We start from the raw sequence: 27,618 nt of genomic DNA, 5'->3' as shown, positions 1-27,618 counted from the left end.
CCTGGACTCCTTTCCTCATCTACTTCCTTGCCAGCCTAGGGAGCCCTCTTCCCTGAGGCCCTGCTCTCTGTGCTCCAGGTCACTGATGTCTTAGTTTCCTCTGCTGCCCCTATCTCAGGTCCCCTTTATGCCCTTTTAATGCAAGTCCCATAATGGCAGGCTCATTTGCATTTCCCTTCCCCGTGTTGAGAACAGTGATTGGCACAAAGTGAGCACCGAACTACTTCACCTCTCTGTTTGTGCCTTATGGTAGATCTTTGTATTTTGTGTAAATGAGGATTTTTATACATTTATGTTTAGATTATTTATATTGTTAGATTTTGAGATTGTGCTATACAAACCAACATTCCAAGGACAGCCTTATCCTGTGGAGTGACATAGACCTGTAATCATCTCAGCAAGAATCCTGTGTATATATTTAAATTATGTAGTAGTAAGTGTATTATATTCTTGGTGTGTTTACTGTTAAGTGATCAGCTGTATTTAGTGATTTTCATTAAAACTTTATGGGGCCACATTTTCTTTCACTTGTTACATCTAAGAGCAGGAATTCCAGTTTGTAAAGTGTGATACGTTGAAGGGCGTGATGATAGTTCTCATGTGTGAGTTTTGTCTTTTTTTTTTTTGACGTCGTATTTATTTTTAATTTTTAAAGGATACCTTCTATAACTGTTAGATAACTTAGTTACTTAAGTGAATCTTTGATTCCATTGATTGTGGGTACTACCTTAATCCATACCTTCTCGTCCTGTGCATCTCTTATCATAACTATCCCATAAATAACCATACTAAGATCCTCCTAACTTTCTGAAAGTCTTGTTTTAGCCCTTTAATATGACCTTGGTATCAGTGTAGTTCTCAGGCAGTCTTATCTGTTTGTTACACCTTGTTCTTGGTACATGACCAGGCCATCTCCCTTTTCCAATAATAATCTTCCAAGTGGTATATCACTTCTTAGGTACTTTCTGTTAGCAAAATACTGGGGCCTGTCCTGTCAGTTCTCCATAATTTCCATTCTTCAGTGATTTTGATGTTAGATGAATTACAGGTGCATAGATTTAGAGAGAGAGAGAGAGAGAGAGAGAGAGAGAGAGAGAGAGTGTGTGTGTGTGTGTGTGTGTGTGTGTGTATGTATGTAGGAAACAGTTTGATGTCACTAAAAGTGTTATACTCTCTGAAGTAATCTAGCCCACTTTCCCCCTTGCATTTACTTGTGGGATTAGCTCATTATCCATCTGTTGTGTCTAAGATACAAGTACTGATGAACTGACTCACTGAACTCTCCATCCTACTGAATGTTATTATATTACAAACAATAGACATTCTTCATCCACTTGGTTCCTCTTGTGTAAGTTGTTATGATGAAGTTTTGCACAACAATGAATTTAAGAGACCCTTCAGTATTCTGTGCCTTATATAGTCTGTGCAGTGTCATCACTAATTGACATCTGGAGGACCTCCACATCTGTGGCATGAGTTCTTAATTTTTTATGTGTGTCATGGACCCCTTTGGCCATCTGATGAAACCTCTTGGTCCCTTCTCAGGACAGTTTTCTTAAATCCATAAAAGACATACTATTACCAAGGAAATCAAAGGTAAATGAAAATGAAGTATTTTTCATTTGTTTCTGCTCTAAGTTCATGAATCCTCTGAAATCAAGATTAGAACCTTTAATAGGGAATCCCCTCTTTCTTGGATCCCAAAGTATACATTCTTCATGATAATGAGAAAACAAGATCTGGTGGGTTTCCATGCTTTAATCATTGTTAAACCATGGGTCGATTGCGAGACAATTGTCAGTGCTTTTGTCTCCATCAAGGAATTGTGTAGAATTTTAATATGCATGCATGGGACATACTTTGCTGAAAGAAAAACTTAAAAGGCTGTATGTATTTTTATCCTCCAAGATATGTAAGTAAGCCCAGAAGAATCTTAGTTTCCACGTATTTTATGTAATTATAAAATTGTATTCTACTGTAGTAATTATAGGTAGCATTTATATGGTGCTTTAAAGTTTGCAAAGCACGTTAAGTACATTATCTCATGTGATCCTCACAACAACCCTGTGAGGTAAGTGTTATTATTATCCTCATTTTACAGATGAGGAAACTGAGGCTGAGAGAGGTTAAGTGACTTGTCCAGAGTCACACTGCTGGTAAGTGTCTGAGGTAGGATTTGAACTCAAGTCTTCCTGACTCCTAAGTCCAGCATGCTATCAACTGTGCCCTCTAGCTTCTTAGGAAATTGTTTGAAAGCCTGTCTGTTCCTTTCTTATGTTTTCATCAAGGATGCTATCAACATATGTGTAAACCATTCTTATACAGATGAGAAAATGGACAGATGTTTTGGCAGATATTGATGATTTTGTAGTTTTAGAAAATAATACTCTTTTTTTCCCCCAGTTTGTTGTCATTTCTTTCATATAGCTTAAGAATCAGTTTTCCAGACTCTCTAGATTGTGTCACTTTTAGTAAAGATAATGCTTCTGTGTACTTGGTCTGGTCCAACTACTCTTGTCTTTTGATCTTCATTAGTACCATTTCTACTTCCTCATTTAGCATATCAGAGATTGAGCTGTTAAAATATAGTGGCTACACTGTCATTGATAAATAATTTCTAACAGAAATGCTGTTTCATTTTTTTCTTTGATTTTGTTTTTCTTGTACTCTTTACAAATAAATTTCCCTCCACTGTTTGTTGATATTCTTTGAGGCTGTAGTGTTTATAAAATTCCACTCTCCTTCCTCTGTGGGATTATTCATTTGAAATCATATTCTATATCAGGGTTTGACAAACTACTGGCCCAGGGCCAAAAACAAGCTCAAGCTAAGAGTGTTTTTTTTGTTTGTTTTAAAATAAAGTTTTATGTTTTAAAATGTAAAAACCATTCTTAGCTGCCAGAGTGGCCCTCCTGAACAAATTCTACAGTAATATAAGTATTATTAGCCTTATTTTGGTTGGGTAATAAATGTGTTGTCTAGTGAAGGCAGTTTCTGGATTCATTTGGTCTCCTCGTTAAGATTATTGCCTTACATTAATTAAACTTCTATGAAAAATGGTGAAATTTGGTGTCAGTGTCTTTTTATTGTTTCATTTTCCATTTTTGAGTATTATTAATATACTTAACTGGTGAAGGTTGGAACTGTTGTAATTTTGTACTATACTTTCATCCTCATCTTCATCGTTTTAATTTGGTATGGATTTGGATTTCGACTCCTTGCCCCTAGAGGTGATTATGAAATGACTCCCATTTTGATAACCGTTCGTTTTCTGTCGAGACATGTTCAGTTTTGTTTTTGTTTTGCTGTTAAGTGCTTTCCATGTCTTAATGCCTTTCAGATTTCTTCTTGAAAAAAAAAAAGTTAAGTCTGAAGTAGTTGTTTCCCTCAAACCTCCCCCGTACCAGAATTTCGGAAAAAGAAGTTTTTCACCAGATAGAGAAACATGAAAGCCAAATCTTCAAAATAAGGAACACTGCACTTAATTTTAAAACAATCCCTGAAATATTGAACAACTTAAATACTTAGCGATTCCATTTAGCATTCCCACCACAGCCTAACGTACAGCAGTAGTAGGCACTATAATAAAGCCTTATTCTGTTCCATTCCCCCTATTTCCTTTATGTGCTAGGCCTTGTGAACATGTGCCACCTATTGAACTCGGGCTTCTGGATTTGGTTGTGATATTTCTTAAGGCTTCCCCTATGGCAGTTACTTGGCCTAAACCCCTCCTTTTTGCCCTGAGAGATGTGAAATACTGATTTATCCAGCCATGAATACCATACTGCATACAGTAATCCAGGAAAACTGCTAAGAACCTTTGAATAGAGACAATAAAGCACTGATCATTTTGCATCTGCGCAGTGCCACCAAAGAAAAACTCAACATTTGAGATTAGAATTTCAAGAACAAATAATAAATTTTGCAAAAAGTCAAAAGAAAACAGTGCCTAAGAACAGAGAGGATACTTAAGCAGCGCTTGTTGACTGAAGTGAAAGATGTTCTGTAGAAATAAGTAATATTGAGAATGTAAAAATATATCCCCAAAAAAGACAAGGAGCTCAAATTGCAATCAAAAATCACATGTCCATTACTGCTGAGTCCAATCATCAATGAAGAAAGATGGGCCTTCAGCAAAAGAGAAGAATTTGAAGCATTCCTGCAAAAAAACCCCAAAAACTTGCACAGGTGAGCCACAATGTCTGACATGTCAGTACCTTAAACAACAGAAACAAATGACAGGTAAGTTATTATCAGCATATAATTATCAACAGAAGACAAAGTCAATTCTCTGTTATAGACTTTTTTTAAAAATTGGGTTGAGAGGTTTAAGGACCTAAGGGTCCAGAATAAGGACAAATTGAGGAATCAAAAGAAAGGAAGAACTGGATTAAATTCTTTGATCTCCTATAAATAAATCTGTATCTTCTGTGGGAAGGAAAACAGAATATATATGAATGGTAAGAGAAGGGAAGTAAAAGAAGGTGGAGTTAAAACATAGCTGTTCAAAGGAGCAGCAAGATTCTTGTCAGAATATATTAGCTTCAAAGCATTTTATAAGCAAACCTAATTGAAAAGACAAGGTACTGATTTGAAAAGGGAAGGAAATACAAACAGTACAAAAGGCATGAATGGAAGAATTCAAACCAAAGAATTATATTTAAATTTTAGGTATGAATAGGTCAAACAGTTCAATAAGAGTTACAGAATGGATGTGACAACAAAACCCAACAATAAAATGCATACAAAAATATATAAAAAATAAAGGTGTATATATAAAATAAAAAACTTAAGAGGCTGGAACAAAATTTGGCCCATGTTAGATAGTTCAGAAATCAAGAGTTTCAAACTACACTGTTGGAAAAAGCATAAATAATTCATCATATAGTTCTAAAAAAAAAGAAATTGCATTATACTTAAAGTTACTATAGACGATGAAGCAATATCAATAACAGACAAATGCACCAAAGGAAAAAGTCATCTGAATTTGGAGAGGGAAATACCACCACCTAGTTAACAACACCGTAATATTCTCTTCTCAGAGTAAGATAAATCTAATAAAGATGCCTGAAAAGAAGAATACAAAACTGAAAAAGCTTTTGAATAAATTCTGAATGAGAACATTATTCACATTTATTTCAGCATCACATTCTTTGACAAAATTAGATCATGTATTCAGATAAATTTTAGATAAATGTTAAAGAACAAAATACTGAAAACAGTCTTTATATAGTCTATCACACAGTAAAATAATAATTAACAAAGTTAACATATGCAAAATATGGAAACTTAAAATGAGAGATAAAAATGACATTCCAAATAGTAAGTGAGTCATAGAAAAAAATCACAGTAACTGTGAGGTAATATTAGTAATGAATCAGGACCCCAAATTTCTAGCATGTAGCCAACTGATGTAGTTTTCAGAGGGTAAAAAAGAGTGTATATAAGTGACTTAGGAAATGAAAGTATTGCAGTTTTAAAACTAGGAAATCCATAAATAAACACTAAATGAGCACAAAAGTGGACATTTTGAAAATTGAGCAGTAGAAAAGATGTAAAGTAAAAAGTCTGTTGAAATTAAAAGTTGCATCCTCAAAGAAAATAACAAAATTGATTTTTTAAAATACCAGTTATTTAAATGAAAAAGAAAAAATGAAGTTCCAAAAACTGTTGGAATCGGGAATCTATAACATATAAAAGCAAAGAATTGTAACAAAACCAAGAATTTAAAAGACATAGAGGAATACTTGTTAAAATACAAAATGTCCAGATTATTAGAATAAGAAAGAGATCTTATCCTATATCAGGGAATTAAATTTAACAGGTCATAAGACAGCATTTAAAGGAAAAACTCATTGGTCTAGATAATTTATTGATTAATACTATCACATAATTATTTTTTTTGAGAGCAAATAGAAAATTCACAATGTATATTTATTCCCCACACATTACATTCTTCTCCACAGTCTGTTCATCTAGGAAGTGAAAGGATTGGATGCATCCTCTGAGATCTCATCCAGTCTAACTCGAATCTATGATAATGCGCATTTTCAGTGATTAGGAGAAAAACCCTACCAAACTGTGTATGAAAACAGATGTGACCTTAAAATCACAAACCAGGAAGGGATAGAGTAAACAAAGCTATTGACAAAATCACTCGTTAATATTGAACTTTTAAATAAAATCCTTACAACAGAACATAACATGGCCAATAAGTTACTAACTATGGCTAAAATGTTTGGGGAGATTGTCATTGCCCATGATTGGGTTGTACCAATGTAAGAAAATGATAGATCTAAATTCACATATTTGATGGGATTCTGATCAAACAATTAATATGTGCTCTATGGAACTAGACAAAATAGTATAATTAATTCACACAAGGGAAATGTGCAGGAAAAAAACTAGGAATGAAGACTAGCACTTCCTGACCTCATTTTACATTATAAAACAGTTACCATTAAAACTGTTGATTTTAAAGTAGAATAGTGGATGCACGTAATAGACTACAGAAAAATTAGAAACAATTTTAACTTAATAATTCATTGTTTGAAAACATGAGATGAGAAATTATTTGGGCAGTATCCACTACAAAAGCTATAAGTTATTTGACAAATTATTTTTACACCAATATCTTATGCCATAGACCATAATAAACTCAAAATGGAGATGTGACTTGAATATTTGAGGTTACAATATTAATTTTTAAAACAGTAAGAGAGATAACCAGATAAGGTGTATTTCAAATGTGGTTTGTTGGAGAAATCTTAACTAATCAGGAGATAGAAAAGATGATAAAGAATCAGATAGGTAATTATTATGTGACATAAAATTGAAAAACTTTGCAAACAAAATCAGTGCAGCTAAAAAAGGAATGCATGGGAGGGAGTAGAATCTTTGCCTCAGCTCTAATAAGGGTCTGACCAAGTACATGAAGATAACGAATATTATATGATATACTAATATCTTAATTATATAAGATAAATCAGTATCTTAGTATTGACATAAATGATCACAGTTCTCACTGTCAATATGATGTAAGATTTCTTCAAATTACTCCTAAGGAAATATAGATCAGAACATCTTTGAGGTCTCACTTCCTATCAAGAAAATTGGTAAAGATGACATGGGAATAAATTAATTGTAGAAAGTGGGGAGGGGGGCAGACTAATATGCTGCTACTGTAACTATAAATTGATCTAGCCATTACTAGAAAACAATTTGGAATTATATCCCCAAAAGCATATATACCAAGAGGGTCAGATATAGAAAAGTTCTGTATACACAAAAATATTCGTAACAACACTTTTTGTGGTAGTAAAGACCTGGAATCAAAGCAGATATCCATTAATTAGGGAATGGCTGAATAAAGTATGGTATATTGATGTAATAGCCTAAGACGCAGTTATAAAAAATCAAGAGAAGCCCCTATTACTCCTAATTCAGCCATTGGTACAATTGGAACAAGTCAGTGCCTTTTCTCTTTCTGCATAATAGTCTTAGATTTTGTCTTTTCCAGGTTAAAAATTCCTGCTTCCTTCCACCAATCTTCTTATGGCACAAAGCTAGTATTTTTTCATCATCCTGACTGCCCTCATGAATATTATCCAACTTATCAGTATCCTTATAATGTGATGTACCAAACTGAACACAATTGCCCAGTTTGGTTTCTCCTGAGAGCGCAGAATACAGGCCACATTATCATCTTCTTATTTGGGGAAGCTATAACGCTTCTCTTAATGCAACCAAAGATTATATTTGTTTTTTGGTTTTGGGTATAGTCGCACACTGTTGACTCAATTAAGCTTTAAGCCTGATATTAACACCTCCCTCCACCTATCTTTTTCAGATGCCTTACCATGCCTTGCCTCAATATATGAAATCTTTTTATTTAACCCACATTTCACATTTTATATCCCTTTTAAGTCTGACTAGATTCTACTCACTATTCTAGGCAATCAAGATCTCTTTTTAAATCCTGACTCTAAATAAAGAATGCAGTATGGTACAGTGGAAACAGCATTACCTCTGGCAACATAGGACCTGGGTTCAGATCCCATTTCTCTCTATGCTGACTTTCTAGTTCTTAATACAGTTTTTCTGTCATCTCACCTAGTGTATCAGATGTTTCTGAATGCACTTCAGAATGCTAGAGTTGGAGTCAGAAGACCTGAATTCCAGTTCTGGACCTGACATTTACTCCGTTGAACAAGGCCTGTAATGTGTGCAGTCTTCAGTTGCTTCATCTGTAAAATTGAGGGGGCTTTACAAAATAACCCCTAATGTGCCCCTGATATCTCTAAACTAATGATTCTCTGATCTGTGATCTTTATGATGGTTTTTTGCTCTGTGTTTATAAGTACTATGAGGGAAGGTGATCGAAGATTCCATGAAATGTCACTGGCTTAGTACATAATGAAAACCAACTCTCCAATTCTTTGCTTGCTCCCCCATGAGAAGCTGTGAGATGTCCTTTAACTGTATTTTCTAGTACTGTTTACAATCAGGTCAATATTGATATGGTTCAGCTCCTTTAGTAGTTTGGTTGGTAGGTTGCTAGATTATAGGCTTTTATAAAGTATTAGGAGTTAAGTGAATATGATAGATATTATAAAAATCTGTGATTCTTATCACTTACCTATTCTCCTTCCTACTTCTCTAATTTAATCATGGTATAAGGAAGCCACATGGATCTTGAGAATCGTTTTTTTCCTTTATTTCTTGGATTGCTGGGGTCAAAGGAATCATGAACTTCCTGTGCTTAGGAGAGCTCACTCTTGGACTGCATAGGGTCCTGTGGTTTTAAATTGTAGGGAAAAAGTCAAACCAGGAGGGACAGATAACTTAGGAATGGAATTGTGAGGACACAAAGCACTTCTGATGTGGTATCAGTAAATGAATCAACCAAACTTTATTTTTTAAAAGTTTTGTACAAAAGATAAGTAATGGAAGATGAAGACAAAGGAATGGCATGGTCCTTTAAAAAGACTCAGGAGTGCTAATGCTGAGAATGAACTTAAACTGCCCAGAAAAAGAAAGGACTGCAAACATCTGAAAATCTCATGATTTAAACTATTCCTTTCGTCTTTTTTTTTTTTTTTAAGAGAATGGAGTCTGTGAACTATAGATCAGTGAACTGGATGTCTTTTCCTGGCAAAATTCTAGAGTATATTTTTAAAGGTTGGCTTAGTGGTAATTTTGAAAATAAAACCATGATTAGAGAGGAAACACAGATTCACCAGAAATAGATAATATCTGTCTAATGCCATTTGCTTTTTGACAGGGCTATTAGACTTAAACTTCAGGAAAATATAAACTATTATTTATCTAGATTTTATTTTTAAAACATTTAACGTATGTTGTCTTGATAGCACAAACTTCTCCCAAGAAACACCCAAACGTTAGCCACAAAATAGATTCCCATCAAAGTTAAGCAAAACCTCCTTCTAGTGATTCTAATTAATAGTTCACACCAGTTTGCACTTTGGTAGTTTATCTTTTCTAACAGAAGGAAGACTTGTGCTTTAACTTGAACAATTTGGTATTAACAGTGTCCACTGAATTTTCCTTGAATTCTGTTTTCTTTCAGAGGTGTCTTCATTTGAATACTTGTAATCATTGTTTGGTTTAACTTTCTTTGAACACAATCACATGTCTCAGGTTCTTCATTTGTTTCTTCAGGTTGTGAGATTATTTCGTCATGTACATATAGTAGAATATTCCATTTACCAGTTTCAGGGCACAGTTTCTTTGCTTTTTAATAAGGGTAGTGCTATTAATGTTTCTTAAAATCTGTGTCCTTTCAATAATTAATTTCCTTTGACTGTTAGCCAGTTGTGATATTTACTGGTTACAAAGGACTTAGAATATTGGAACTAGTTGACTAGATGGACCCAAAGTCACTAAAGTTTTTATGTGAACTTGGAGGGAGTTGGTGTCTCCCTAGTCTGTCAAAATTTTTACAAGTGACTTTGATAAAGATAATACTGGCTTGCTTATCAAATTTGCAGAAAATGCAAAGCTAAGAGCTTATAGCTTACATATTGGATGACAGAAACAGAATCTGTCAAGATCTTGGGAGGCAATATATTGAAAAAATTTAATGGTAATAACTGTGATGAGTTCCTGAGACCACTTTACAACTATGTGGTATGGGAGGTGCAAATCTGATAGCAATTTTCACAGTGAAAAAACAGCTAAATATTTTGGGAGAATACAAGCTTAGACAGTAGCATTATTTAGTAATCCTGTAACAAAGGAAATGTTCCTCTTTAAGAGATTTATAATAAATAGGATTGGGAAAGTGATAGACCTACCACCCTGGTCAGAACTTACATGTATGATTGTGTTCAGCACAGGGTGTCATGTTATTGGCTGGGGTTTGATTAGTTAGAGAATATCCAGAGAACTACCAAGATGGCCAAAAGCTTTGAGATCATCAATCAGCAAACATTTATTAATTGTCTTCTGAGTGTCAACACTACACTAGACTGATGGTCACACTTTATGGTCTATAGTGGAGAAAATATGTACACAAGTAAGCATTTATGAAATAAATACATGTTTTGTCAAGAGAAATATTCCTATAGAGATCGTGCCATCTAGGGCTTAGTTGAAGACTTAGCCTTGGCTGGTGAGTGTGGACCTAACTGCTTTCAAATATTTCAAAGAGTGTTAACATAGAAAGAGGATTAGGCTTGTTTCCCTTGTCCTCAGAGGGCAGAATTTATAAGCAAAAGGTTGGAGGCTGCAGATTGACATGAGGAAAAGTTTATGAACCCAGAGAGATATTTGAAAGTAGAAAGGGCTGTCATAGGATCAGGTCTACTCCTCTTCACAAAAGGTCTTAAAGGTAAATGGGAGGGGGGAGTGGTGTCAGTTATCTTCTCGAGTCTCTTCCAACTCTCAGATTCCCTGATTTTTCTTTAAAATGATGGAATTGGCTAGGCTGCCTTGTATGGCCAAGATGACTTTTGTATGTGACTTGATAAAGCAATTTTTATGATTTTAAGTATGAATAAATAGCCTTTTTAACTGAACATAATGCATTGAAAGGAATTTTACATTTTTACTGATTTGGTGAAATTGAGCAATTGCATTTATGTTTGCTTATTTTGATTTTAAATTACAGGACCGTGTCTATGTCCAGCAAAATAATGTGGAGAATGTCTACAATTTGGGATTAATTATTTTTCGAGATCAAGTTGTACGATATGGGTGTATTAGAGATCACCTTAGGCAAACTCTGTTGGACATGATTGCAAGAGAGAGAAAAGGAGAAGTTGTAGACAGGTATGATGATTTCTGTGTACTGCTACAATTTTTAAAATGAATAATATACAGAATTGATAAATAGTGAAATTATCTTTGAGTAAATATTCTTTGGCTTATCAGTTAATGGTTGAAGTTACAATTTTGAAAAATTCAAGGGCATTCAATTTCCTTTCTCTCTTATATACTCATCTTAGAGAATTAAAAGCTTTTCTTTTAACTTTAGACATCATGAACATGTTTTAGAAAATAAATTTATTAGAAAGGTTTGTGTAGACACTTGTCCTCCATGTTGATTTTTCATACTGTTTTCATTCTCATACTTCTCTTAACCTGTTTTAGTTTGTTCTCTTTGCCTTTTTCATGAGAAGTCCATATTCTGTTTTTATTATTTCATCTTTTTTCAGGCTTAAAAATTGATCCCTAAAGTCATATCAGCTTTTACATTTTAAAATTAAACTCTTTTTTTCCTGTCATTTTTAATAATAATAATAATAATGAATGTACCTTTTTAAGGTTTGCAAAAAGCACTTGAAAAAATAATATTTCATTTTTATCCTCACAACAATCCTGAGAGGTAAGTGCTATCATTATCCACATCTTCTATTTGAGGAAACCTAGGCTGGCAGAAGTGAAGTAACTTGCCCAGAGTCACAGAGCTAGTACTCATCAAAGGTCACATTTGAATTCAGGTCTTCCTGACTCCAGGCCTGGCGTTTTACACACAGTGATGCCCCCTAGCTGTCTCTAGATTGTATTACTGTACTATGGCTTAAGGGATACGAACGTTGCAAGATGGTTCTTTGAATGCTCAGCAGCTTTTCAGTGTAGACTTGTAAAGTATGTAACCTTTATGTTTCACTGCTGTGGTCAAGATTGGCCTGAAGAAATCTGAGAGGCAGTAGAATTTTCTTCGTTTTAGTCTAGTAAATAGTCCCCCTATTTATAGCTGTTTGTGTTTAATTTTTAATCCGTAAGTATAGTCAGATATCTTGGGTTCTCCAGGATACAGATAGTATCTTCATCAACAGTGACTAGAATTAGAAACAGCACAACTTTAGAACTGGTATACATTCCTATGTACATGGTATGTCCTCTCATAGTGGTTGCTGGAGTACAAACATGATTTTTTTTCTTTTTTTTTGTCCTTTGTATCATCACCTTCTTCCCACACACCAAATATTTGCTGATTAAGAATTAATTTTATAATAATATTTCTCTATACCTTTTTCAGTAACAATAAATTACTTATGGGACCCTGTTTCATCAGATTGAAAGTGTCATGAATATAATACATTTTAAATAATTCAGTGTTTTAATCCTTTTTAAATGTCTATTGCTGTCTCTTGTTTAAATTGTTAAATTTCTTTTTACAGAGGTGCAATAAGAAATGCTTGCCAGATGTTAATGATTCTAGGTCTTGAAGGAAGATCAGTTTATGAAGAAGATTTTGAAGCCCCATTTTTGGAGATGTCTGCAGAATTCTTCCAGGTAATTAAATATTGATGTAATTAAATACTCTTAGAATGTCTTCATTGTGTTTGTCCTTCATTGCCAAAGAAGACCAGAGCAGAGGAGAGGAGAGGAGTAGCTGGTAAAACCCAGTCAACTGGGCATCTTTTGCCATCCAAATTTACCTTCCTTTGGAAAGGAGGAGGAAGGGAAGGGGAGGCAGACAGGAGAAGAGGAACTGAGTTACCCAGCTAGCTGGGGTCCCCATTCAGCCAGCTGTGTCTACTCACAGGGTTACTGAAGAAGACCATGCCGTCAGAGAAATGATGACATGACTTGCACTTTGAGTGAGGGAGGGCTGTGGAAGGTCACTAGCCTCACTTCATATATAGACAGTAAAATACAGTTAAGTATAGGTTTTTATGTAAATAAAATATATGGAAAACAGCATTTCCTTTATCTAACAATGTGGCAAGTAACATGAAGTATTTTAATAATTATTTCATTTAGTTGAAATGTTTATTTGTAAAATAGTATTCCAAAATAGTTTGTATAGATATTACTACAGTTATTTTATAGTGAAAGTTTCTATACTTTCTATATTCTGTATAATTCTATATAATGAAAGTTTCATAGTGGGGGCTAAATGGCAAGTTGGAGAATTCAGCTGCTTTTTATAAACGTCTGAAGTCCTTGAGCTTTTTTAACAAGGTACATTGAGAAGATATTTTCTCTGTAAATTTGTATAAAGATACCATCTCGTCTATCATGTATTTTCCTTACTCTCCTTTATGTTGATCAGATTAGAATTAGAAAGGATTAATAAGCCAGGAGTAAAACTCTTTACAGGGTTGGTTTTAGGTTGCTAGACTAATTTAGCTTAAAAGCATACTCTTTTTGACTTAGGTATTTTTGTTAAAGAGCATCATTTTACCTACAGAATGGATTTTTTTTTTAAAGAACTATCATAATTAGTTCCCTTCAACAACTCACATAAAATGTTTATAACACATTTTTACAATGTTGTCTTGTGATCAATAGTGTAAAAGCCAGAATAAAAGTATTTATTTTATATTTTAGAATATATTCTACATGTAAAAATGTTACCTATGGTTTTTTTTTTAATTACAGATGGAAAGTCAGAAATTTTTAGCTGAAAACAGTGCTTCAGTTTATATAAAAAAAGTAGAAGCAAGAATTAATGAAGAAATAGAACGAGTGATGCACTGCCTGGACAAATCAACTGAGGAGCCAATTGTGAAGGTGGTTGAGAGAGAACTCATTTCCAAACATATGAAAACCATAGTAGAAATGGAAAATTCTGGGCTTGTGCATATGTTGAAAAATGGAAAGACAGAAGGTATGTTTAAAAAGTATTGAAGCATTACTAGGTTCCTTAAGTTTTATGGGTTTTTGAAATTAATTGTGATTTTTCAAATATTGATATAGGTTCTTCAGGGGTAATAATGAAGTGTCATTCTGGGGTTATTCTCTTACTGATCTTAAGTACTTATGGGGTGTCTGCCTACTAAGAGCCTTAAACCTCTCTCAGAAGAACGTTATAATCTCCTGCCTCCCTTCTTTTCTCTCTCCATTGTCCCTCTTTCACTTGAGTTTCCCCTTGACAGAGAAAAAAGGTGAGCTCCAGGATGCTTTTCCTACAAATTTTAAAACAAGTAATTGTACACATTGATAGCTTTCCAAGTTCCTGAGCTTCTCTTTAGTAATTTCTTGGAAATTGAAGCATTGACTTTTATGTATGTGTTAATAATTTTTTTTTCTCAGAAAGCTTAATGAGGTGTTTTCAGTAAGGTTGTGGTCAAATATTACTTTTAGCTTTAGTCTTTAGTAGGAGAATTCTTAGAATTAATTATATATTGAAGACCATTGAAAGCTAGGACAGAACAATCAGAATCTCTTTAATGAGAATTGAAATAAAAAATGAGATTTTTAAGGTTAAGTGTATTATTGACATTCATATTTATATTATAGGATTTTAGAAGTGTAAAACATTTCCACAGTTCCTTCCACTATACCACACTACCTCCTTTTGTGTCCTTATTTGCCTAAAAGAGTGACTTTAGAAAAGACAGAGGCTACAGAGGCAATTAAAACTTAATGGAGAGATACTAGAGGAAGCAGTTGCTTTTATGATACTGGCACGATCATCAGATTTGTTATTAAATTAATAATATAATTATAAAAATACACATACAAACGGCAGCTATCTGATACTTTCTGCTTCCTGTCAGAATTGTCAATAACCATTTTCTATGCACCGTAGTTTACTAAAGGAGTTAGAGAAAGTTTCTAGGTATATATGAAATACCTAAAGGACTCATGGAAAAAGAGCTTTTCTGATTCATAGTAGTAATTACCTGAGGTAACAAAGCTGTGCCAGCAGTCCAGGTGAGAGGTGATGAGGGCTTGAACGAGGGTGGTAACTGTGAGTAGAGTGAAGGAGAATGTATGCAACACATTTTGGGGAGAGCGATAGCCAGTCAGGTACCAAATACTGTGATTGAACAGCAGTATTGCATAGCTGATAGAGTACTGAACTTGGAATTCCAAAGAGCTGGGTTCAGATCATTCTTAGGCCATTTTTACGTTCCTGGGCACATTACTTGTCATCACTGAGCCTCAGTTTCGTTGTGTGTAAATTGAAGAGTTGGGGCTCAGTGACCTCTAAGCTCTGTTTAGGATCCTTTCTCTGTGTCTTTTCCCCTGCTTTACTCTCATGCCTGGAAGGCTCTCCATCCACACTCCTGCCTCTTAGTATTCTTGCTTTCTTTGAGGATTCAGGTCAAGTTTTACTTTCTGCCAGAGCAGTGGATAGAATGGGGAAACCTGTACTCAGGAAGATCTGAATTCAAATTCATCCCCAGACACTTAGATGTGTGACCCTGAGCAAGTCACTTCACCTGTTTACCTCAGTTTCCTCCATTGTAAAATGGGAGTAATGATAACATCTGCCTCCCAGGCTTGTTGGGAAGATCAGTGAGATCATATTTGTGAAGTGTTTAGCAGAGCATGGCAAATAGTAGGCACTATACAAATGCTAACTACTAGTGTGATTGTGGTCATGATTATTCAATATAAAACCAAGATTTTCTCCTCATGTTTGGTCTAACATTGTATTTACCCTATGCTTTAGGAAGGGTGTGGAGATATGAACTAGTCTGAACAGCAAATAGTGCTAGTATGTCATTTTTACTTCTGTCATCAAATATTTTTTCCCTTTCTTGTATCGTTGCTGACCAGTCTTTTCCTTTTACACACAAAATAGAACCACATGCAAAAATATACAAACTATGGAAAATTTTTAATTACATAAGTACAAATTTGACAAGGGAATAATTGGGTACCACTTTGCACAAGTGCTTTTGTTTCACAAATTTCATTTAGTATGTACATAAAAGTCAGACTCAAAATACCCATTTTTTAAATTTGATAAATTCAATAGTAGATATTATCAGGATTCTGATTAATCATTTACCAGTTTAGAGAGTATTTTAAAAACGTAGTTGATGGAAATTAATAACTTAAATTTTTTTATGTTAAAAGGTTAAAATTTTAAAAATCAAATGTGTGGATAAAAATATTGATTTATACTGAACAATAAATTTTTGTTCCCCATTTTGTTTTTAAAATATGTGTAAAACCATTTTACTAACAAGTTTCTTTGTCTGAATTAACCAAAATGATGACCATTCTTTTGTAAGTATAAATTCATTTAAAATTTTTCCCATTTTCAATATATTTCAAGTAATGAAGTGATAGTTCAAGTAAAAACAATCCTCAGATTATTTCATTTTAAAGAAGAAAGAGATAGTCATCAAAATATAATTTAGTATGGAAATCTGAAATTTTGATGGAGTTGGCTCTCCCACTCCCTACCCCCTACTTCTCAGTAGTCAAAACTTACCAAGATTCTTAGCCAGTTGAGTGAAAAACCTCTCTGAATTTAGATAGGTTTGTCCTTCATTGACAGATATGATAGCTCTCCTTGGACTTGTACAACAACCTACTGCGGCTGTCATAGCCTTCAAGAATATAGAGTCATTTCTATTCAGAATGGGACAGTAGAGTAGTATTTTATTATAATAATCTTTTTTTAAAAATTTCACTCTTCTTACATTTTAATCTCACATAACCATACAATGTGGGATGAGAGATGTTTATATCCTAAATGAAAGATGGTAAATTTAAAGTATAACAAAATCTTATTTGAATATAAGTATTGTGGTAGAAAGTTGACTGGTTCCCACTAAAAGAAGTCTGTAGAGTTACTCTGAGAAGATATATTCAAAAGCGCACTTCTTTCCCTTTATAAGTTTCAAATAACATTAGCAAGGCTGAGAAATTTTCAGATGATGTTTAAATCTTAAGCAATTTTTTACTACATTTTTCTATGTGATTCTTACATTCTTTGGCTGATGTGATTATCAGTCATGGTTATCACTTGATTTTCAAAAGGTGAACAGAAGCAAAACTTGTTTTCAATACCTGCAGAGCTTCAGGTCATTTTGATTTTCTTCCTAATTGTTATCATAAACATTGCCACCATAATTTTCATTGTTATAAGATATAACAACGATATAGATATCCATTATTAAAATTGTGGTAGGTAAATTAATCAAAGGTTCTCTAAAATATTGATGTCATTTTGAAAAATTGTTTTGCTGGTAATGTATGTTCTAACTTTGATATTTTGAGGTCCCTTCCTCCTAATTTGACATTTTAGTACATTATATAATTTCCTCTTATGGAAAATAAGTTTGGCTCAGATTTATTTATTTTGTATCTAATTCTAGTTAGATTGTTTTTAATGGCATAAGTGAGCATCATAGGGAGACCACTAATTGCAGCATTAATCAATAGTCTTCATAAAATACTTTGCTTTTACTCATGTTATTTGAAATTTGCTGTAATCAACTTTTTTCTTTCTAATTCTAGACCTTGCCTGTATGTACAAGTTATTTAGCCGTGTGCCAAATGGTTTGAAAACAATGTGTGAGTGTATGAGCTCATATCTAAGGGAACAAGGTAAAGCCCTTGTTTCCGAGGAAGGAGAAGGAAAGAATCCAGTTGATTATATTCAGGTAAGTATTTATACATCTTTATTTGAATATTTCAGTTTTAAGAGTTTTTTTACCCTCATACCTTACTGTCAACAGCTTTGGGCTTGACTATGTCATAAAGGAATATAAGACTATTAGAATATCTTTAGTATCTGGAGAAAAGTCCCAAATTTGTGAGTCTTACGTTTTCTCTGAGGGACCTAGACAAAGTTGATTACTTTGATTTGCTAATAACTCTTAGCTGGACCTCCTTACTGAAATAAGTACCTCTAAGAACGGAAGTATATCACAGAATTTATGAGTATTCTAATTGTTTGAGGCATTAGTATTTCACAAAGAAAACATTATTATCCTCTTAGTGTTTCAGTGACTTTTTTTAAACTTCTAAGCAAAACCAGAAACATTATAAATTACCATAATTTTTTTAGTGTGTGTATATTTTAACTCAAATCACTAGTTTCTTTAAACACTCCTTTTTAGTTAATGCTGTCATTATATTGTACCTAGTTTTATTGTCCAGCCATTAAAATGAATCTGTCATCTCCTCACTGCATGTAATTGTGTACAAAACTACATTGAAGTGCTTTTCAAATCTTTAAATAAAGAATTACATGGTGATATAGGCCTCCAGCCCTATAGAATCATAGGATTGGATAGTTGATTAAGGGGACCTCAGTGGCCATCCAATTGAACACATACATGAAAAGAATCTCTGCCATAACCTATCACAAGCTGGTCAGGCTGTTTGAAAACTACCAATTAATTCCTCTTGGGCCAACGTATTCCAGTTCTAGACTACTTTAACTGATAAGAAGTTTTTCTTGACAATATGATTAAATTTGTTTGGTTTAAAAAAATTTAATAAATTTTACGTGTTCATTTTAAAACATTTGTGATTGTGCTTCCTTTTGGATTTCCTTCTGTTTTCTGCATTTTAAAAAATGTTTTACTAACATTATTTTGGCAACAAGATTGCTAATTTTCAGCCCTCAACCACCTTTCTTTTTTTTAAAAAATTGCTCCCAACCTCAGCCCTCCAAAATAAACTTATAAAAATAAGCATAGTGAAAGAAAATGAATCCACACAGTGGAGATGTCCAAAATGTATATTTTTTTCTACATTTTGAGTGAGCTTCTCTGTGAGGTTAGTGGGTTATATGCTTCATTATAGGTCCCACGGAAATTTGGTTTGTCATTATGCTTATCAGAGTTCTTGAGTCTTTTTTATAGTTATTTTTCCCCTAACAACGCTGTTGTCCTTGTTTTAATTATTCTCCTCAGGTTCTGCATATTCTGCATCAGTTTATACTGCCCAGGATTTTCTGAAATGTTCTTTTTCATCATTTCTTTCCTTTCTTTTTAATTTATTACTTATTTATTTGCGTGGGATTGTTGGGGTTTTTTGAGTTCCACATTCTCTCCCTCCCTTCTTGCTACTCAGCCAACCATCCAGAAGGCTAACATTATGTCCCTTCTAAATGTGAAGGCATACAAAACATATTTCCATATTAGTCATGTTGGAATAACAAAAAAGGCAAGTGTTTCATTATTTCCTAAGAACAATAATATTCTTACAGTTGCATAACACAGTTTGTTCATCTGTTTCCATCCCAATTGATGGAAATCTCATCCCACTCTTTAGATTCTACTTCATTTTTCATTCCTGAGCCTTTTGCTTTTAGACTTTTAGGAAACAGTGGATTTTTCTGTCTCCCTCTACAGGTTTATAATGTCTTGAAATAAAGTGTCTCATCTTTTTTTCATGAAGAGTTTTGGAACCCAGTGTTTCTTAAGCTGTTTCTTATTGTGCTTGCCAGGCCAGTTGTATTTGATATCCTATAACTTACTTTTTTTTTCCTGCCTCAGTCTTGGTTTTGTTCTAATATTTCTGGTAGTCTCTGAAATTTATTGATTTCTCTTTGATGTATTCTAGTTTTTAAGGAGTCACTTCTTTAGGAAAAACTTGCAACTTTTTTTTGATAAGCTATTTTTCTTTCTGTTTCCCCCAGAGTCTTTATCATTTTTCTTTTCATTTCTTCTATGTCTTCATACAGTTCTTCTGGAAAATCCATTTTTTCTTTGAATCTCTCTTTGCTTGTTACATAGTTGTTCTGCCCTACATTTGGGGTAACAGCTTTAGTTTCTGAAGGAGAGCTTTGCCCCAGGGCTAGGCTCTGACCTTGCCTATACTTTTTTGAGTGTCTCTGTTTGGTCTCATGCTTTCCCCAGGTTCCTGTGCTTACCTCCACTTCCTGGGGTTAGGGCTTTGTGACAGCTGAGGAGCACAGTTAGTTCTCTGTCCTGTCCCAAAAGAGATTGATTCTTTGGTTCCCTCCCTGTCATGGTGTGCGTGCCATTGCCTTGCCCATGCAAAGTCCCCACCTTGGTACTTGTGACCTTGTGACCTCAGCCCTTACTACAGTTTTTCACTGCATGACTACCAGCTTGTTTGCATAGGCACCTTGTCTCTTTGTAATTTTTATCCACTGCTCCTGCCTCTGCCATTTGGGGCCAGGGAAAACAGGTTTATTTCTTCTTTCTCGTGACACCTATGACATAGGTACCTCCTGAGACTTTTCTTTTCCAGGTTGAACATGTGCCATCTTTATAAAGATCTTATCCTTATATCTACCCTTATAAGTCATAGACTCAGGACCCATCATCACTTAGATTGTCCTCCAGGCATTCTTCAGTTTACCAATAGCATGTCCTTTTTAGACTATGGTCCCTGAAACTGAGTACAATACTCCAGATGAGATCTGAAGAGGGGAGAGCAAAATGAGGCTGTCACTTTCCACTTCCTGTCAGCTGTACACCTGGGCTCTCAACATGGCCTGAGGTCACATTAAGGGTTTTTGACTTTAACATCAAAGTTCTGGCTCACATTGAGCTGGCAGTCCACTTAAACCCCTAGATCTTTTTTCAGAATAATTGCTGTCTACTCATTGCATTCCATATTATATTTGAGAAGCTGGTGAGTTTTTTTTTAACTTATTTGAAGCTATTGAATTTAATCATATTAGATTCAGCCCAATCCTCTGGTCTGTCAAAGATCCTTTTGGAACATGTTGTTACCTGTTTAGTTACCCATTTCAGCTGTTTATTATTTTCAGATTAAATGAATAGGATGCCTATCCCTTTACCCAGTTCATATTATTTTTAAGCATATAAACATTTAAACACATTAATGAGACTACTTAACCACAGATATTTCTGCTCATCCATCTAACCAGTTCTGAATCCATCAAGTTGTTTTATCACATAGCCTATAGCTTTAGATATTCTCCCCCAAGAAAGTAGTACAAGATACTCTGCAGATGCTTTGCTAAAAACTAGGTCTAGCTACTAATTAATAATCTTGTCAAGAAAGAAAATGTGGTTAGTTTGATATGACTTTACATTCAAATTTTTTCTCAGTTATATGTAAATAAAAATTTATACCATTTGGTTTTTAAGTTTTGAATTCCAGGTTCTCTCTCCCCCCTCCCGAGAGGGTAAGCAGTTTGATATAGATTGTACATGTGCAATCGTGTGAAATATTTCCATATTAGCCATGTGACAAAAGGAAACAGACCAAAAAGCAAAACGAAAGTTAAAAAAGTATGCTTCAATTTGCATTCAGACTCTGTTAGTCCTTTCTTGATGCTTGTGCTTGATGGAAATCTCATCCCACTCTTTAGATTAGAGGTAGATAGCATTTTGAATAATGAGTACTTGAGAATCATTTTGCATCATTATATTGCTGAGAATTGATCCTCATAAAATATTGCTATTTACTGTGTACTGTGTTCTGGTTTTGCTCACTTCACTTATATGAGTTCATAAAAGTCCCCAGGTTTTTCTGAGAACAACCTACTCATCATTTCTTATAGAATCACAATCACATAGCGCAGCTTATTCAACCATTCTGCAAATGCTGGGCATCCCTTCAATTTCCTATTCTTTGCCACTATAAAAAAAGCTGCTATGAATATTTTTGTGCTTATAATGTCTTTTTTTGTGTGTGTGTTTGATTTCTTTGGTATGCAGATCTAGTAGTTGTATTGTTGGGTTGAAGGGATAGGCAGTTTTTATAGCACTTTGGGCATGGTTCCAAATTGTAATACAGAATGGCTTGATCCGTTAACAACTCCAGCAAGAGTGTGTTAGTATCCCCTCATCCCCTCTAGCATTTATCATGTTCCTTTTCTGTTATACTAGTCAATTTGATAGGTATATAGTGATGCCTGAGAGTTGTTTTAATTTGGATTTCCTTAATCATTAGTCAGTATGACTTGTTCTTAATGAAGCCAGTCTACCTTTTTGGAATCACCACTTCACTTTTCAGATGTTCACCAACCATCTTTTTAATAACTAGTTGTAGAATTTTCTCAGGAATTTAACAACTCTGCCTCCTCTTCTTAACTCTGGATAACATTTGCCTTTATCCTGTCTTTGGGTACCACTAACTTCCATGATCTTTGATATATCTAATTCATTATTATTAGTAGATTCACATAATTTCCCCCCACCTTAAGATATCGTGTATGGTGGAGTTGTGAACTGATCCAACCATTCTGGAGAGCAATTCATTAGTATGCCCAAAGGGCTATAAAATTGGGCATGCCCTGCCTTTGACCCAGATCATAAAAATGGGAGAATGACCGACATATAAAAATATGTCTAGTGACCAAGAATAGAAGTTGAGGGGATGCCCATCAATTTGGGGAATGACTGAACAAGTTGTAGAATATTAATGTGATGGAGTACTATTGTTACATAAGAACTGATGAACAGGCAGACTTCAGAAAAACCTGGAAAGGCATATATGAACTGATACTGAGTGAAGTGAGCAGCCCCGGGAGAACATTGTACGCAGTAACAACCACAGTGTGCGATGACTAACTTTGATAGAGCAAGACAACTCCAAAAGACTCTTAATGGGAAATGCTGTTCATATCCAGAAAAAGAACTATGGAGTCTAAATGCAAATTGAAGCATACCATTTGCTCTCTTTTTTGTTTTGTTTCTTTTTTCTTGTAGTTTCTCCCATTGGTTCTAATTCTTCTTTACAACATGACTAATGTGAAAATATGTTTAATATTAATGTATATATGGAGCCTATATGAGATTGCACGGTATCTTGGAGTGGGGGAAAGGTGATAGAGGGGGAAAAAATTTGGAACTCAGAATCTTATGGAAGTGAATGTTGAAAACTTTTTTTCAAAGATCATGCATAATACCATTCTTAATATTGGCAAAATTAGAATTTATTAAAATGGTTTTTCTCCCCCCCTTCTAAGGGTTTACTGGATCTGAAGAGTAGGTTTGATCGCTTTCTTCAAGAATCATTCAATAATGACCGGCTCTTTAAACAGACAATTGCGGGTGACTTTGAGTATTTTCTCAACCTCAACTCCAGATCCCCAGAATACCTCTCATTATTTATTGATGATAAGCTTAAAAAGGGAGTCAAAGGAGTAAGTATGAATCATTCAAGGCTATGTAAAAGTAAAATAGATCAGTAAGTTAAAATACTGAAAAGAGACAGTTACTTCCTATGCATGCATAATTGTGTTCTATGAAATCTTTTATGGATTATTGTGGTATTTTTACATTATGAAACATAATTACTTTTTACATTTCAGTCAGTAGAATATGTATCAAGACCAAACTATAAAAGTTAGGGAAACTATGGTACCTTTTCCTCTGTGAATGAGGCTGCAGCTACAATTGTCATGTGTTGTTTTTTGTACATATTAACATGGCCCACATTTTATACTATTGGAACCATTTAGTGGGGTTGAAGTTATGTATCCTCAGTTCTGCAAGATAGGTGATGTACTAGGCACATGGTCGTTATAGTTAGATATATTGTGTGGCAGCATCATATGTTGAGGTATGGGATAATCAGTCATCTACCATTTATGAAGCTACTGTTTGTCAGGCACTGTACTAAACTGTAGGGATATAAAGAATGGTTAAAAAAACCAACAAAAGTGTTCCTCTTCTCAAGAAGCTCATAGCCTGATGGAGGAGACAATATGCAGACAAGGATTTACAAAGAAAATAGGTAACATGTTAAATTGGATGAATCAGAGGGAAGACACATTAAGGAAGATTCACAAAGACTTCTTGCAGAAGGATTTTAGCTGAGACTTGAAGGAAACTAGGAAGCACAGAGGGGCAGAGTATTTATTTAACCTTTAAAAAAAGCTCAGAACCACGAGGTAGAATGTCTGGTGCTAGTAAGAGCCAAGGAGGTCAGTGGCACTGGACCATAGAATAGGTGGAAAGGAGTAAGTTGTAGGAAGACCAGAAGAGTGTGGAGGGAAAAGGAGGGGTGTTATACAAGGCTTTAAAACCAAACCAGAGATTTTATATTTCATCTGGAGGTAATCTGGAAGCCAAGGGAGTGTATTGAATAAGAAGGTAACAGTCTTGTGTTTTAGGAAGGGCAATTTGATAGGTGATTAGAAAGTGGGCTAGAGTTAGAGACAGGGAGACCAGTTGGCAGGCTATAGCAGTAATCCAGGTGATGAGAGCCCCCACTAAGGTGGTAGTAGTGTCAGAGGAGAGAACAGAGCATTTACTAGAAGATGTTACAAAGGTAGAAATGATGGGGGTGGGAATGGAGGGTGGAATTGAGGATGACATCTATGTTTTGAATAGGAATACTCAGTAACAGTAAGGGGGTTAGTTAGACAGGAGGGTTGGAAAGAAAATTATAGGTTCCATTTGGGACATGCCAAATTTAAAGTGCAAAACTGGAGGCAGGAAGAGAGTTTAGGGATGGACAGATAGATCTCAGAGTCATTTGCACTGAGATGATAAGTGAATCCATGGAAATTGATGGGATCACAAAGTAAAATGGTAGAGGGAAGAGAAAAGCGGACCCAGAACAGAGCTTTGGAGGACATCTGCTGTTAGCAGATGTGACATGGATGAAGATCCATCACAGGAGAAAAAGAAGTGATAGTCATCGAGGTAGGAGAGAACTATGTCATGGGAGCCTAGGGCAGGGGTGGAAAACCTGTGGCCACTAGACTACACCTGGCCTAGAGGAAAGAGAGCATCAAGGAGAAAAGAGCGATCAGCAGTGTCCTGAGCTACAGAGAGATCAAGAAGGATGAAGACTAAGAAAAAGCCGTTAGATTGGACAATTATGATATCATTGGTAACTTTGGAGAGAGCAGTTTCTGTTAAATGAAGAGGTTGGAAGCCAGACCACAGAGGAAGTGAAGGCATCAATTATCTACCTCCTCAAGGAGTTCAAGGGAGAAGAGCTCTAGGACAATAGCTAATAGGATTTGGATGGCTCAAGTAAGAGTTTCTTAAGGATGGGGGAGACATGGGCATGTTTGTAGGCTGTAGGGAAACAGCCAAGAGATAGGAAAGCAATTAACGATAAGTGATAGTAAGGCCAAGCTGCTGGAGAAGATGGGATGGAATGGAATCACTTGTGGGTAGAGAACTTTACCTTGGCAAGGAAATAAGCCACCTCTTAACATGAAACAGACATGAAGGAGGAGACAGTGGCTCAAGACATCTGAGTGATATGAGATGAGAAGATAAGGAGCTTTTGGCAAATGGCCTCTTTTTTCAGTGAAATATGAAGCCAGGTTCTCATCTGAGAGGGTGGGAGGAGGAGCCTGGGGAAGTTTGAGGAGGGGTAAAATATCTAGACTTGTGATCACATTATTATCACAAATTCCCAGATGAAGAAACCAATGTTGGTTTGTCTGCAACATAATCTTAGAGAATTGCCTAGAGCACTGGGAAATTAAATGATGTGCTCGGTTTGCCCATAGCCTGTATAATTCAAAGTTGGACCTTAGACCATAGTTTTTCTGACAATGGGGTCAACTTTCTGTCCACTCTTCCAAGCTGCCTCTGTGTTTCTGGATCCTTTTAGGATCCCCATATATTGTTGCCTAAGCTAGTAAAAGAGGAATAGGAGTATTTATCAGAATACAAATCTAATATGGACATTAGTTCTCATATGGTTGTCTTATGTTGAGAGAATAATTTGATTTTTTATATTTGTACCTCTTTTTATCAAGTGAGGAATGAGATTGTTACGGGTTTTTAAAACATGAGATTAACTCATTTGGTTTTCCCATATTCTGTGGAAATAGATGAAGTCAGAAGAATAAAGCCCTTACTGAAGAGACATCATCAGTAGCATTTAGAAAAAAAATAGTTTATGACTCTCAGGTAGGCTGGATATGGATTTACTGTTGAAGGAAGAGAGAGAAGTGAGGAAAATGGATGTTAATGGTAAAGTATATATGAAATGCAAAAAAGGAAACATGCTAAGTGCAACTATGGGTATCTAGTGTACATGTAGCAAGAGGTTTTCTTCTAGGTATTGGGGTCCCTATGGATTTATTTGTTGTACACTTAAATTTGTGTGGTAGTTTTGTTCTTTTCATAGAAAGCAAATTTCTGAATCTTTCAATTACAGCTTACAGAACAAGAAGTAGAAACGATATTGGATAAGGCAATGGTCCTGTTTAGGTTTATGCAAGAGAAAGATGTGTTTGAACGTTACTATAAACAACATTTGGCCCGAAGACTTCTTACAAATAAAAGTGTTTCTGATGACTCAGAAAAAAATATGATATCTAAATTAAAGGTAAGATAGAATTATAACTCCCATCAAATATATAATACAAATGTTTAACACAGGTAAAGTGATTGTGCACATGGTGATGTGTGTGATCGAGAACATTTAAGTGAGATTTTCATTTGTAAATTTGTTTTTTTCCTCTTGCAATTAATGTAGATTCTTCTCTAAGATGCTTTTCTTTAGAATTTAAAATCTTAAGAATCCCAGTGTCTTTTCTAATTCTTTTAGTGCTGCTTGAGAATTCTTCATTCCATTCTCTACTCCCCCCCAAATCACTGAATTTAGTGGAGGTATTGCACATTTCAAAAGCTTGATTTTGATCTCATCACTGTTTTCCTTAAAGTACATTAATAGAGATTAGCCTTATGTTGAAAGGCATTTCATATTTAATTTTCTCTTAAAAGATTAAGAGGTTTTTTAATGAATAACGATTCCCCTTTTGCGTATGTGTCCTTTATTTCCAAAGACTGAATGTGGATGTCAGTTCACATCAAAACTGGAAGGAATGTTCAGGGATATGAGCATCTCAAATACAACTATGGATGAATTCAGGCAGCATCTACAGGCTACAGGGGTAAGACTCTACTTTTGTTTCTCATGTGTACATGTCTGTTGCTCTATGTATGTATGTTTTTGTCTATTTTTACATAAACTTTTTCATAGTAAACATTTTGCTTGGTAAATGAATTAACCAAGCTCTTCCCCTTTGAAAGTGAGTTATCTTTATTGTACTTCATTAAGAGCTGTAAATATTTATTGATTTCCTATTTGTTGAGTATTAAATATTGAGTATTGTTTCAAGGAACTTGCATAGCTCACAAAACTTTTCAGACTTTTTATTATTCCTTCAAGATAAAGAAACTTTTGTTTATTACTCAAGTTTCTTTGTCATTTAAAAACATTATTCTGATCAGAATGGCATAAAATTGTTGCTAGTATGAAAACAGGTATGTTCCAGAGAAGATATTACTAGAAAAAAAGAATGAGACCAAGCTTTTTGTTGCTTAGTCCTAAGCATTATCCCTCTAAACTGTATAATCTCACACAAATCACCTTTTGTCACTCAGTTCTGTCTGTAAAATTTGAATACAGGCAAAACTAATTTATTTATATTTAAATGAGTATGTTCAGAATAAATTGAGAACACTGATTTTAATTGGTTTAAAAAAAATTAAAGTACTGTATAATGCTGGACATCATCGA

General features: G+C 34.7%; 1 protein-coding gene across 1 annotated transcript in view; it reads left to right on the top strand.

Annotated features, from left to right (window-relative positions):
• Positions 1-27,618, top strand: part of CUL3 (cullin 3) — a 105,310-nt gene that overhangs the window by 60,900 nt on the left and 16,792 nt on the right. Inside the window, exons 4-10 of the mRNA XM_072617980.1 lie at positions 11,132-11,292; positions 12,648-12,762; positions 13,855-14,083; positions 17,680-17,825; positions 23,087-23,263; positions 26,251-26,421; positions 26,882-26,989. Of these exons, the coding sequence (XP_072474081.1) occupies positions 11,132-11,292; positions 12,648-12,762; positions 13,855-14,083; positions 17,680-17,825; positions 23,087-23,263; positions 26,251-26,421; positions 26,882-26,989 (1,107 nt within the window). The remainder of the gene's footprint in view (positions 1-11,131; positions 11,293-12,647; positions 12,763-13,854; positions 14,084-17,679; positions 17,826-23,086; positions 23,264-26,250; positions 26,422-26,881; positions 26,990-27,618) is intronic.

This window comes from Notamacropus eugenii, chromosome 6 (assembly GCF_028372415.1).
Source record: "Notamacropus eugenii isolate mMacEug1 chromosome 6, mMacEug1.pri_v2, whole genome shotgun sequence".
NCBI classification, from domain to species: Eukaryota; Metazoa; Chordata; class Mammalia; order Diprotodontia; family Macropodidae; genus Notamacropus; species Notamacropus eugenii.
Note: the sequence above shows the minus strand (reverse complement) of the source record. Positions and strands in the feature narration are given on the sequence as shown.